Genomic DNA, 13,444 nt, shown 5'->3' on the forward strand with positions numbered 1-13,444 from the left:
GTGTACATGGCAGGGTTGCAAGGAGAAAGCCACTGCTCTCCAAAAGTAGCACTGCTGCCCATCAAAGTTTGCTAAAGATCACGTGGACAAGCCAGAAGGCTATTGGAAAAATGTTTCATGGATGGATGAGACCAAAATGAAGTTTTAGTTTAAATGAGAAGTGTTCTGTTTGGAGAAAGGAAAACACTGCATTCCAGCATAAGAACCTTATCCCACCTTTGAAACATAGTGGTGTTAGTATCGTGGTTTCAGCCTGTTTTGCTGCAGTTGGGCTAGGATGGCTTGCCATCACTGATGGAACAATGAATTCTGAATCATATTACCGAATTCTAAAGGAAAATGTCAGGACATCTGTCCATGAAATGAATCTCAAGAGAAAATGGGTCATGCAGCAAGACAATGACCCTAAGCACACAAGTCATTCTATCAAAAAATTGTTAAAGAAGAATGAAGTTAATGTTTTGGAATGGCCCAGTCAAAGTCCTGACCTTAATCCAAAAGAAATGTTTTGGAAAGATCTGAAGCAAGCAGTTCATGTGAGGAAACACACCAACATCCCAGACTTTAAGCTGTTCTGTACTGAGGAACGGGCTGAAATTCCTCCAAGCCGATGTGCAGGACTGATCAACAGTTACCGGAAATGTTTAGTTACAGTTATTGCTGCACAAGGGGGTCACACCAGATACTGAAAGCAAAGGTTCACATACTTTTGCCACTCACAGATATGTAATTTTGGATCATTTTCCTCAATAAATAAATGACCAAGTATAATATTTTTGTCTCATTTGTTTAATTGGGGTCTCTTTATCTACTTTTAGGACTTGTGTGAAATTCTAATGATGTTTTAGGTCACATTTATGCAGATATATAGACAATTCTAAAGGGTTCACAAACTTTAAAGCCCCACTGTACATATGATGGACTTAAGCAGAGAAAAGACAGAAATAGTTTTATATTCTGTAATCTACTGAGGTCACACCTCCCCTGAGACATCCAAAAGGTGTGTGGTGTGTAATGTTAACGAGCCATTCATGTCCTCACTGCTCATTAATATACACACACACTGCCTGTCAAAAGTTTAAGAACACCTAGCTTTTTTTTTTCTGGTTGTTTGTTAAAATTTTTTTTTTTTTAAATCTCTCTCTCTCACTCACTCACACACACACCTTGATCTGATTCCAGCAGAGCACCTGGACAGGATAAGGTTAGGTGACCAGGTAGGCCATTCCACTACACACAGCACTGCCTCTCTAATTCTCCAAATATCACTTTGTATGGTTTTAAAACATGTTCGATCTCACTGAAAATTGAACATTACTCGGGAAAAAAACTCAAATTTCTCTCTTTCTCTGTGTGTGTGTGATAGAGAGAGAATGAAAGTGAAAACTGTCTGCTCACGCAACTTTTTTTTTCCTGCGTCCAATGAGATCCCATTCCCAAAGCCCATCTGTAGTCTCAACCAGATGCCGTGTAAACCTTTCTGTCAAACTTTCTTTAAAAAACAAACAAAAAACAATAGTGTGCCTCTTGTTCGTATTTGTATATCTGTTTAGATCCCATTATCTGTTCAGTCCAAATAATGTATTCATATTCAATTACATCTCTTCTATATACAGTATGTGCTCTTTCTATCTATCTATCTCTCTCTCTCTCTCTCTCTCTCTCTCTCTCTATATATATATATATATATATATATATAGATAGATAGAGAGAGAGAGAGAGAGAGAGCACACAGACGTACATACATATACAGTCCAAAGGTCTGAGTTCATTACTAAGCAGTTCTTTTTTTTCTTTTTTAAATCAAATTTGGTTCAGGTACATTTTTCATACAAAGGTCTGTCATTATTCACTGATATCGGTTAGGACTCATAACACGCAGAGGAGTGTACTAATGGAGTCACTATCAGCATTATGAGAACAAGTAAAACTGCGTGTTATTAACACAAATGCACACCATTTGATCCATATACATAACAGTACAACAATTTAACAGAATTGACTTGGGTCAGTTTGTAAATAATGCGTGGAATAAAATAAAATGATGAACTGAGTAAACTGTAGTAATGGACCGAGACCTTTTTTTAAAAAACCCTACTCTTTCTTAATAAATAGATATTAAATAAGGAATGTTTTATCCATGTGTTCACCTCTGGACTATGAGGCTAATAAACGTTGACTGGAAAATTAGCGTGCATGTCAGATATCATGATAGAAAATGATAAATGTTTCATTAAGGTTCATCAAGGTTATGTACAATAGCTAAAACAGGGTTCATGTGAAGAGGTTCTGTTTCACCGAGGCCTCGTCCAGCAGTGCCTGAACGGTGATACCCACTTTCACTAGTCCCTTCTCCAGAATGTGATGAGGGAGACACAATTTGTCCTGTAGTATAGAGAGAGACAGAAAGAAAGAGAGCATGGCAGAGAGGGATACAGAGAGACAGAATAGGAAAAAAGAGACACAATAATTTAAAACACAAATGGACAGACAGATTATGGCACAGATATAAATGCATTATTACTATAAGAATAAACACTGGGATGATATTTTAGTAACACACACTTGTACACAAAGTGGGCAAAGGACTGGGGAACTGCTCATAGAAGGGTCTTCTTTATGTGTACTATTTTTGTACTATTTTATTATGAAATAACATTAGGAAATATTCAGCACCTAAAAAACAAATGAAAACTTTTAATTTCTTAAAAGTATATTTAATTACGTTTTTGCACATTCTTGGTCTTCTCATTCAGCGTCATGAACGACCTTAACCCAGCAGGGTTTCTTAAACTTCCCAAATAAGCTGAGCGCCTCACTGCTTCTCTTGAATTCTAAATGCAAACTACTTGCTTTGGGAAACAATTTAACTTTAAGTAAAAAATAAAACACTAAACAATACAATTTAATTCATAAATGTGTGCATTTATTTATTATTTTAACTATTTGCATTTGTTTTAGAAACAAATTTCAAACATAAGTTCTAACAAAGTGTTTAAGACAATGAAAAATAAATATGTATTAGGTACTTGCATTGATGATACATATTCAGAGTCCCCATAATGACCACAGCTCCAGGAGCCCTATACTGAAGCTTTTTATTTATTTATTTATTTATTTAAAAAATTTTTACGGGTAATGAAAAAGCAGAAAAAAGTGTAGTGACTGTAAACTTTATTGTAAGGGGTTTTAAATGGGTTATAACCCAATTATAAATCTTGCATGGAAGCACTACTTGTATTGTTGCTTGTATTTCCTTATTTGTAAGTCACTTTGGATAAAAGTGTCTGCTAAACGAATAAATGTAAATGTAAAATTTAAATGTAAGGGGTCCAAGCACTAAATCAATGCAGTCAGTAGTGATGCTTATGCTTATATTAGGGGTCCAAGCACCGATGAGTCAGGGGACCACAACTGATTTCAACTGATTTTTGTTGTAAGGGTTTGGTAGAGACTTTAGTTTTCTGTTTTATTATAGGTGTTCAAGCACCAAAGGGACTTGATAGATCATCAGAAGAGTAAAGAACCATAACTGTTAAGAAGAACCAGTGCAACATGGTACAATGAGTTTGTAATAACCAGGGGACATTGACAGCGGAATTAAGATCAGGACTATAGAAAAGACTTATATAAATATAGCACAAGAGAAAACTACACTACACATAGAGGTGTACATTTCAGAGGCAGTACAAATAATGTGTAAAATAAAAATGCCAGTTGTACCGATTGTACTTAATTATAGCAAATGAAACACAATAAAAAATAAATATTTTTCTGGAGCCGACAGAATTTGGAGGCTGACTTCTTATACTCAAAGACAATGATGACATAAACAGACTGTTCTTTCTACATTTAAAAAACCTGATTGATTTATATAATATTGATTGATGTAATACTGATTGTATTAGTTCATTCGCTTCTCACAGACCAACATCTGAGATCTCAGATACGCCCCAAAAAACTCAAACCCACACGAGACGAACCTCAAACTGTACATTTATTTTCAGCCTCATTCGTTTTCAGCCTCATAAACTACAAAAGCCTCACAGAGCCTTATATAACATTATAGATGTCAGACCAGCAGAGTGAAAACAACACAAACCAAAGCAAATGAAATCAAAAACCACCTGCAGCCATGATGATTTCTCAAAATAGTTCTAATTATATTTCTCAAACAAGATTCTAACATTCTTCACTACTCTAAGTCCAAAAATAGTGTTTTTAATGTATATAAGCTGTAAGAGCTTTAGCCATAATGTACTTGAAAAGAAATTAAGAAAAAATGTGTAAATACTCGCAGTTCAAAGATTAAAAATCTCTGTTTCCCGTCATTCAAAATTTACATAAACATATTCACAAAGATTTCACAAGTGCAAATTCTCATGGTGTCTTCCTGGTAACAAAGTAATCCAGCCCTACCCACACTACAAACCTGTTTTCAGCACACCCGTGACAATTTCCCCTCACCATTGTGCCTTGTTTGACTACTCATTATGATGCTGAGGACTGTTCCTCAATTTTAATATATCAATAGTTTGATGATGAATCAGGGCAGCATCCCTTTAGATTTGAGAAACACAATTTATTCCAAAAGCATATAGTAAAACTAGCAATAAACTGTAAACAAAGAAATAGCAATCCAAAGATTTAAAAAACAAAAAATAATAATAGTAATAATAACATTTGTCCCAATTGGATTTTATTATTCCAACTCCCCTACCTGTACTATTGTTGAGGGAGCTGCATTACTACGCTAGCTAATTCGCACGCTAATATGTTTGTAGGACAATATGACTATGTACAGTTTAAAGAGAATAGACAATACAAAATCACTTTAACTCCAATGTTGCTGCTATACAGCTATACTCATTGTGTTTGTAACAGTTGAGATTTATGTGAGGAAGCCAGCAAAGTTGCGATCAAAAGAGTATTAAACCAAAGAGCACGCTTCTGTATGAGCATTGTATATGAGATTAGCCCTTCAATACAAATACTACACTAATGTACCATTACATGATATTGCACATCTGAATTTTGTTTTTGAAATTTACATAAATTGTTGAAGACCTGTGTGATTAGTGTGGTTTCCACCCCTCCTGTTCAATGTAATATTGTAACTGCACAACATCAGAATAGAAATGTGCCAATTGTAAACATTGCCATACAGATAAACAGAAGCTAACAGGTTATTTGGGGGAAAAAAGGTACTGTAGCATGTCTCTTTATCACTGTGTGTGTTTGGTAAAGTGCTTGTGATGTGAACATTTTGTTACTCTTCTGTAGAACATTCAACAGCAAGTAATGGAAACACACGACTACTAAACTGAAATGTTATTCAGCTCTAATATAGATGTTAATCATAACGAGACCAACATTTTTAGAAGAGTAGCTAATAAAGATATTTATCTGAAAACAGTTCGGAGATTGAATTATTGGAAATATGGGAAACATGATTTTTTTAAATTACTGGTTTACTATAATTTAGAAACATTTAATGTCTATTTCACACTCTCTTCCCCCTCAATGTGTCTCTGACTGTCTGCCCTAGAGTCGTGGCCTTTGTGTCTGTCAGTCACAATGAAGGAGTCATGGCCTCTGTGCCTGTCACTCACAATGAAGGTGGTGTGGCCTCTGTGCCTGTCATTCAAAATGAAGGAGGTGTGGCCTCTATGCCTGTCAGCCACAATGAAGGAGTTGTGGCCTCTATGCCTGTCAGTCACAATAAGGCATTGTGGCCTCTGTGTCTGCCACTCAAAATGAAGGAGGTGTGGCCTCTGTACCTGTCATTCAAAATGAAGGTGTGGCCTCTGTGCCTGTCATTCAAAATGAAGGAGATGTGGCCTCTATGCCTGTCAGCCACAATGAAGGAGTTGTGGCCTCTGTGCCTGTCACTCACAATGACGGTGTGGCCTCTGTGCCTGTCAGTCACAATAAGGCAATGTGGCCTCTTGGTCTGTCACTCAAAATGAAGGAGGTGTGGCCTCTATGCCTGTCAATCACAATAAGGATTTGTGGCCTCTGTGTCTGTCAGCCACAATGAAGGAGTTGTGGCCTCTGTGCCTGTCACTCACAATGACGGTGTGGCCTCTGTGCCTGTCAGTCACAATAAGGCAATGTGGCCTCTTGGTCTGTCACTCAAAATGAAGGAGGTGTGGCCTCTATGCCTGTCAATCACAATAAGGATTTGTGGCCTCTGTGTCTGTCACTCACAATGAAGGAGTCATGGCCTCTGTGCCTGTCAGTCACAATAAGGCATTGTGGCCTCTGTGTCTGTCACTCAAAATGAAGGAGGTGTGGCCTCTATGCCTGTCAGCCACAATGAAGGAGTTGTGGCCTCTGTGCCTGTCACTCACAATGACGGTGTGGCCTCTAGCCTGTCAGTCACAATAAGGCAATGTGGCCTCTGTGTCTGTCACTCAAAATGAAGGGTGTGTGGCCTTTATGCCTGTCAGTGACAATGAAGGAGGTGTGGCCTCTGTGCCTGTCACTCACAATGAAGGAGTCATGGCCTCTGTGCCTGTCAGTTACAATGAAGGAGGTGTGGCCTCTATGCCTGTCAGTCACAATGAAGGAGGTGTGGCCTCTATACCTGTCACTCACAATGCAGGAGGTGTGGACTCTTTGCCTGTCAGTCACAATGAAGGAGGTGTGGCCTCTATGCCCATCAGCCACAATGAAGGAGTCGTGGCCTCTGTGTCTGTCAGTCACAATGAAGGAGGTGTGGCCTCTGTGTTTGTCAGTCACAATGAAGGAGATGTGGCCTCTGTGTTTGTCAGTCACAATGAAAGAGGTGTGGCCTCTGCACTGTCAGTCACAATGAAGGTGTCATGGCCTGTGCATCTGTCAGTCACAATGAAGACGTGGCCTGCGCTGTCAGTCACAACGAAGGAGGGCAGCACCTCTGTGCCTGTCAGACACAATAAATCACACTAACCTCAATATAGCTCGGATTTTAATTAGTGGCTAATCAAGTGTCAAGCATTGATTCATTTCACAGGAGAGATACAATCCCAAGTTCTTGGCTGATAATCTATATTTAAGATAAGTGGGAATTTTGCATTGACAAAATGCATGTGTAAATTAACACAATTAAACTTATGGTTTGGACAGTAGGAACTGGCCATATAAGTTTCCAATTTAACCAGTGTTTCAATCCACAACTTAGATGAGAGTCCATATATCCTGCAATGCTTATTTTTATTTTTACTTGTCCTTGCAAGTGACATGTAAACTCCACAGATGCATTTAAATTCCACACTTCCACTTTTTATTCGCTGTAAACTTTTTTTAAAACCCTAATCTGCAATATCATGATTGTGCAACCTGCAGTCGCATAACAAAATATTTATATGCTAATTACACTCAGATAACCAGAAAAAGACGATCTCTTATAATGTTTTACCGCATTTTTTTTAAATAAAAATGAAGCGTGCTGTTGTGCCAATAGCACAAATGGAACATGTGCAGTATGGATTGAAAGGATGGTATAAATTCAGGGTAACTGCATGTGCTATCCACAGATTGTGTATTAGTGTGTGTATGTGTAACGTAGAGTGTGAGAATATGTGTTATGTCAGTTCGCTCCAGGTGTAGGCCCCAAACAGAAGCAGCAGGCAGAACAGATGCACCAGACTCGACCCAATCAGATCCCAGATATGCCAGGGAGAGGACTGATCCTGACAGGGACTGAGGCTCTCGCTTTCCACTTTTTCTCTTTCCTCCATTTCTCCAGCCATCCCTCCATCTTTGTCCTTCAATCCCTTGTTCTCCAGTGACACCAGGGCGCGGACCGTGCCCCGGACCGGCCTCAGCGAACACTGAAGTATGTCGTATGCCGAACAGAGAGATGACTGAGAGAGGAAAGAGAGAGATGTGGAGGGAGGGAATGGGAAGGAGGGAAAGGAAAATATATACAAAAAGGGAAAAAGAAATAACACGAAAGAAGGAGCAGTATGGGAGACAGGTGGAGGATGTTAAAGAGAAATGAAATGAAAGAATAAAAGCAGAAGGAGAAGAAGGGTCATCCCAAGGCCAACAGGGATAAACATGGATGTGGGTTTGGTCGTGTCAGAATAGAGGTAACATGCTAACATTTATGTTCTGTTCCAAGTTAAAATAATCCATTTTACAATTTTACTACAAATGTAAATACTGAACAAAGTTTCTCTGTTTTCTTTTTTTTTGGTTGTTTGTTTTGTTTGCCATTAAAAAAAAGCTGATTTGTAATGGCAGCCCCTTTCCCTCCATCTATTATTTACACTCCCACCTGGGAGCACACATGCTATCAGAAGCTGCCCCAATCAGTATTTATGTTTCTATTTCCATAAATACTATCAAACACAATCATATTTATTACAGAGTGAATGCTATTTGTAAAAAATCAGAACGCCAAAATCTACAAGCAGGGTTGATGGTGCAGAGCGGTTGCAGGAGCGGGTGATTACACACAAGAGTAAAAGCAGGAAGCCAGGTAAACAGGTAAATGGTCTGCACTTATATAGCACTTTTTTAACTTTAGCGGTTCCAAAGCACTTTACAATGGTTCTCATTCACCTATTCACACACATACTCACACACCAATGGTAGCAGAGCTGCCATGTAAGGCGCTAACTTACCATCGGGAGCAACTTGGGGTTCAGTGTCTTGCCCATGGACACTTCGGCATGTGGAGTCATGTGGGCCAGGAACTGAACCACCAACCCTATGATTAGTGGACAACCCGCTCTACCACCATAACCACAGCTGCCCCAGGTACAGTACATCAGTTTAAAGCCAGCTATCAATACACGTCATTAGGCATGTGCCAATATTAAATACCATGTTAACTGACTAACCGTTTAGGCACTAACTGTGTAACCTGTAGCTCTTCTCATTGGGCAGCATTTCAATAATAAATTAGGTTCAGTCCACTGTCACTTCTATACAGTGCTTGAGAAATGCATAATACTACCACAACACAAGACAAAATCCGACAACACAACAAAATAACTGAGAGAAGTGCCTAAATTGTGGGCTGTGTAAATAAAATATATATTTACGTACCTGAGAGTCAAATGACAATCAATAATGAATCATTTGTACTACTTAAACTATTAATGCCTTTTGTGTGTGTAAGTGGACGTTGGTGTGTGAATATTGATGTGGAAGGATGCTGAGTGACAGGTTGCTTGGGTAACTGTCTCTGCAACCAGTATATAAACTGTTTGCCTGTCATGGTGGGTAGAGATAGGTGGAGGTATAATATGTGTATGCTCAATCTCTCCGAATTATTTGGCATAGATGTGGTCTTCTGAAATATTGATTTATAAAATTTCTTCCACAGAGCTTTATTGAATATTTAACATGCTGTGCAAATGTCTGTATTGGACATCTTGAATAACATCAGTGGTGCTAAGTAAGGAATAATACAAGGGAAAATAATCAACAATGGGGTAGTGCGATACAGCCCAACACACAGATACTTATCAACGATTTTATTTTATCAATGAAAAAGACGGGGTGCTTTTCAACTGCGTGAAAATTACTTACTACATATTAGAAAGTGTACATTAATATAAACATGTGGGTTGGAAATTCATCAACACCCTCAACTTCTTTATGGTATAATGGCTTTAAATTATACAGAGCACCTCAATTTTAATCATGTACAGACAGGAAAGCGATCATGTACACATTAGGCTGAAACAATCTTCATGTTATTAATATTTTGATGGTCCAGGCTGTTTATTCAATAAGTCACAGAATTACACTTGGCGTGGCATGCAGTATTAACAATAAAAAACTTCTCCTCAGCCCCAAGGCTGATTTTGCTGCAATTGATCAATTTGTTATGTCATTAAAACAAATACATCAGTTGTATTTGTATGTTTGTTTTTTTTTTCTCTACAGCAGTAGCAACCTGAGGAATTACTGTGAGGAAACATTTGCATTGTTATGTCTCTAAATTCTGTAGTGTTAAGACTTTGTTTTTGGTTTGCATTGTGGTAATTTTGTACTGTTATGCATCTCTAGCATGCTGTACATACCAAGCTAACCAGTGCTAGCTACATGTCCAGTCACAGAATGTTAGCTAGGTGAATTTAACTATGAGCAAGACTTCTGGTGATCAAATGCAAATGTGACTGTTAGTCAAAATGTTAAGAAATACTTGCTATGAGGCACACAGTTGCATCGCCAGACAGTGTCAGGTGTTAGGCTTGTGCGACATAATTATATTAACGTCCTTCTATGATAGTAAAATGGGAGATGAGCCATATTTTCATCTGAAATAATAATTTTTAGTTAATTGGTTTACGCAATATTTTAAAATGGAAAATCGCAAGTAAGGAAAAATCAATATCGCACAAGCCTAATCAGTGCATTTCCCAGATATCGCTTCTATGAGGGCACAGGCCATGCTCCCTTAAGTTTGGTACGATTTTTGTAATTTTGCCACCCTTATGTTGCCTTACAGATGAGGGAGGCTTGATCTGAGGAAGCACAAATGCTGTGTAAAAATGCTGCCATGCCAAAATGTAACCCAGTGTTAGTGACTGAAATGTACTATTGATTTTGAGTATCCTAAAATATATATTCTATTACTGGCACATGCCTACATCTGAGCAGATCTAAAAAAAAAAAAAAATTCTAAATAAAAGTGAAAATGAACAAGACAAGCAACAAAAGTACAAAACGCTTACTTTTCAATGCTCACATTACACCAAAATCAACTGAAAGAGTAAGCCCTTTAACTTTAAAGCCCTCATCCACTTCCACTCAAAAACTATGACTATATCAGTTCACTGCAGGGGTGTAAGGGGGCTAACACAATTGACATCAATAGACAGAAGGGTCGTACACCCTGAAATTCTACAAATCTGTTTGCTAACTGGCCAAAAGAATAAAGTAATAATGCTATCATGTCCCAAACAGGACATAGCAAGCCGAGTGTTCTATTTTAACAATATTACATATTTGTAGCTTCCTGTTACTCTTTTGAAAAGTGGATGAATTCTGTTCCAAAATTTAACAGTGATGTTGAATCGATCCCTCAGACCTCCAGAGTCTCATCTAACAAACTTCATTTGAGCTAATATTAGAAGTGTTGGGATGACCATTAAGATGGTGCTGGAGTTGTTTAAGCAAGACTATTATTATATATTTACATTTATAATAATAATTTTGGTATGATTCATGTTGTATAAAAATTCTAATTCAATTAGTTTTCCTGAGGAGTGAAAAGACAGCCAGAAACCAAAGGATTGATAAAATGTGGGAAACATGTGGAAAACATCATTACTTACAATTTCACTTTACCTCATTGCACTTAACCTCACAGATGTTATATAATTCATTAGCTGTTGGATGCTTAGTGTAACTGTGGCACTAAGTAATGTTGTTTTGGAATAATAAATCATGCCTCCTGGAAGTATAAATGACAATTATTTTAATATAAATGGCAGCGTTTTTTATTAAGGCTTACAAACCGTGAAAGTATTAATTCGGAATTAATACATTATTCCATTTCAAATCATCAACACCTGCATTAACCGATCATCATTCATACCTTTAATGAGGAAAAGTAAGATTAAAATTCAGCAACATCTTAATGAGCATGCTTGAGGTTGTTAACTGGCAAAATTCAAAGCTCAGGCTGAAAAGGATGTTTTAATATTTATACCTGGAAACCAGAGTTTATCAACATTTAGGAAAATGCTGAAATATGTATTTTTTTTTTTTTTTTTACTAATTTATGTACCTTTTTAGTAATGGCCTGAATAAACAATAGCCAGTTCAGGTATATTTTGTCTTTTAAACAAACATCAATTAATATACATTAACTTGCTTTAATACTTTGTTAATATTATTCAATGATCATGTTTAACATTTGTCACTGGTAATTAAAGTTTAACCATACAAACAATGAGTACGAATGAATAGAATTTTTTAAAAAATCTCTTAATATGATATAAATATAAATTAGCATTTACATGGCCTGTCAAATTATATATTAACTAAACTGTCTCCATTTAATTTCGGTTCACATTACTGTGTTCTGAACTAATCATTCCTGTACTGGCAGCTCTCAAATGCTACATCAGCATCGTAGAGAAGGATTTGCCTTATGTGGTTTCTGACTAGACTAGACATGAATCTGTCCCTTATCCTTAAGCATCCTTAAAACCTTCTCCAGTCCATCCCACATTCATACATAAAGATACTGCTTGTCTCTCTCCAATAAATAGTTCTGATTAACTCTTAGAAGTTTATTTATATGTTAAGTAAAATGATCCACTGCACAAAATGTAATATTTGCACATTTTATATGTTTAAAAAATAATTTCAATATACAACAATTCTGTTTAAAGCTCAATTCTTTATGTAAGTATACTTTCTAGACATTCCACTTTCCAACTCTTTCTACTCAAATTCAGACTTCATAGAAGTCTCATGACGGTACTTCACAGGACTATCACACTACCGGGGGTGCTGGAGTGAGAACAAATTAGCCCAAACCGCAAAAAAAAAAAAAAGATTCATAATTCACAGTTTTGCTGTTGTTAAAAAAGTAATTTACTATCCCTGTGGGAAAATAATAATGCCTATCTTCATTCCTAGGGAATATTTAAAATTTTGTCTCCATTTGTGTGGAACAGTACAAACTGTCAATGCCTCTGTACATGCCTCTGTCCCTGTCCCTGCACAGAGAAAAGAGAAAGAGAAGCTCTTGGCTGGAAACTGGTGCAAGGTAAATTTCCAGCATCACTTGATTTATATAGCACTGTGCAAAATTCTTAAATTTCTTAAAATTTGTAAGGTTTGCAGTTATTAAATAAATTCACTATAAATAGCAGTGAACAAAAAAACGAATCAAATCAGTGGGTCATATTTAGACTTGGTGACGTAAATCCAGAAGTTAAATCAAATTTACACAGAGAAATTATGCATGCTGACAGCTGAGCTATACACCTGCTCAAGTTGATATTTCAGTGCATAGTGAGAATTTAATACCGAAATTGCATACATCAGTATTCAGACCTCAGATGTAACTCTGGACTATAAGCCGTGTTCAGTTATGTGAGAGTTTGTGTAAAACAAAGGCATGTCTCAGTTACTTAAGTGCATTTTTCTTATATTTTTCCAGGTCTGAAGGTAAGTGCTTGTGTTTGAAGGCAGTGGCCTAGACGCTCTTGGTGCTCGAAAAAAAATCTGGCAACCTCACACTCGTGAGCTACACGCAGGGGATTTGCATAATCTGAATGGGGAGCGCTGAATGTCAATTTGGCCCACCTATAAATAAATGTATATCTCTATTTTGTTATTCCATGAAACTCTCTGTACAAACAGATTTATTTGTCAAGCAATGCCACCTGAGATTGAAACATAATTTTAACTGTTGGTCAGCTGCTCTAGCCTGGTAAGTAATCAAATTAGCATAATTTAGACAGAAACACACACACACACA

At 37.2% G+C, this 13,444-nt stretch overlaps 1 protein-coding gene across 3 annotated transcripts in view; it reads right to left on the bottom strand.

The window, feature by feature from the left end:
• Nucleotides 1–1,117: 1,117 nt before the first annotated feature.
• The window catches only part of lrch1 (leucine-rich repeats and calponin homology (CH) domain containing 1), an 81,181-nt gene continuing 68,854 nt past the window's right edge, over nucleotides 1,118–13,444 (bottom strand). For all 3 annotated transcript variants that reach the window (XM_053626351.1, XM_053626352.1, XM_053626353.1), the window contains one exon: nucleotides 1,118–2,385. In XM_053626351.1, coding sequence (XP_053482326.1) covers nucleotides 2,275–2,385 — 111 coding nt within the window. In that variant the 3' untranslated portion in view covers nucleotides 1,118–2,274. The remainder of the gene's footprint in view (nucleotides 2,386–13,444) is intronic.

This window comes from Ictalurus furcatus, chromosome 6 (genome assembly GCF_023375685.1).
Source record: "Ictalurus furcatus strain D&B chromosome 6, Billie_1.0, whole genome shotgun sequence".
Taxonomy (NCBI): domain Eukaryota; kingdom Metazoa; phylum Chordata; class Actinopteri; order Siluriformes; family Ictaluridae; genus Ictalurus; species Ictalurus furcatus.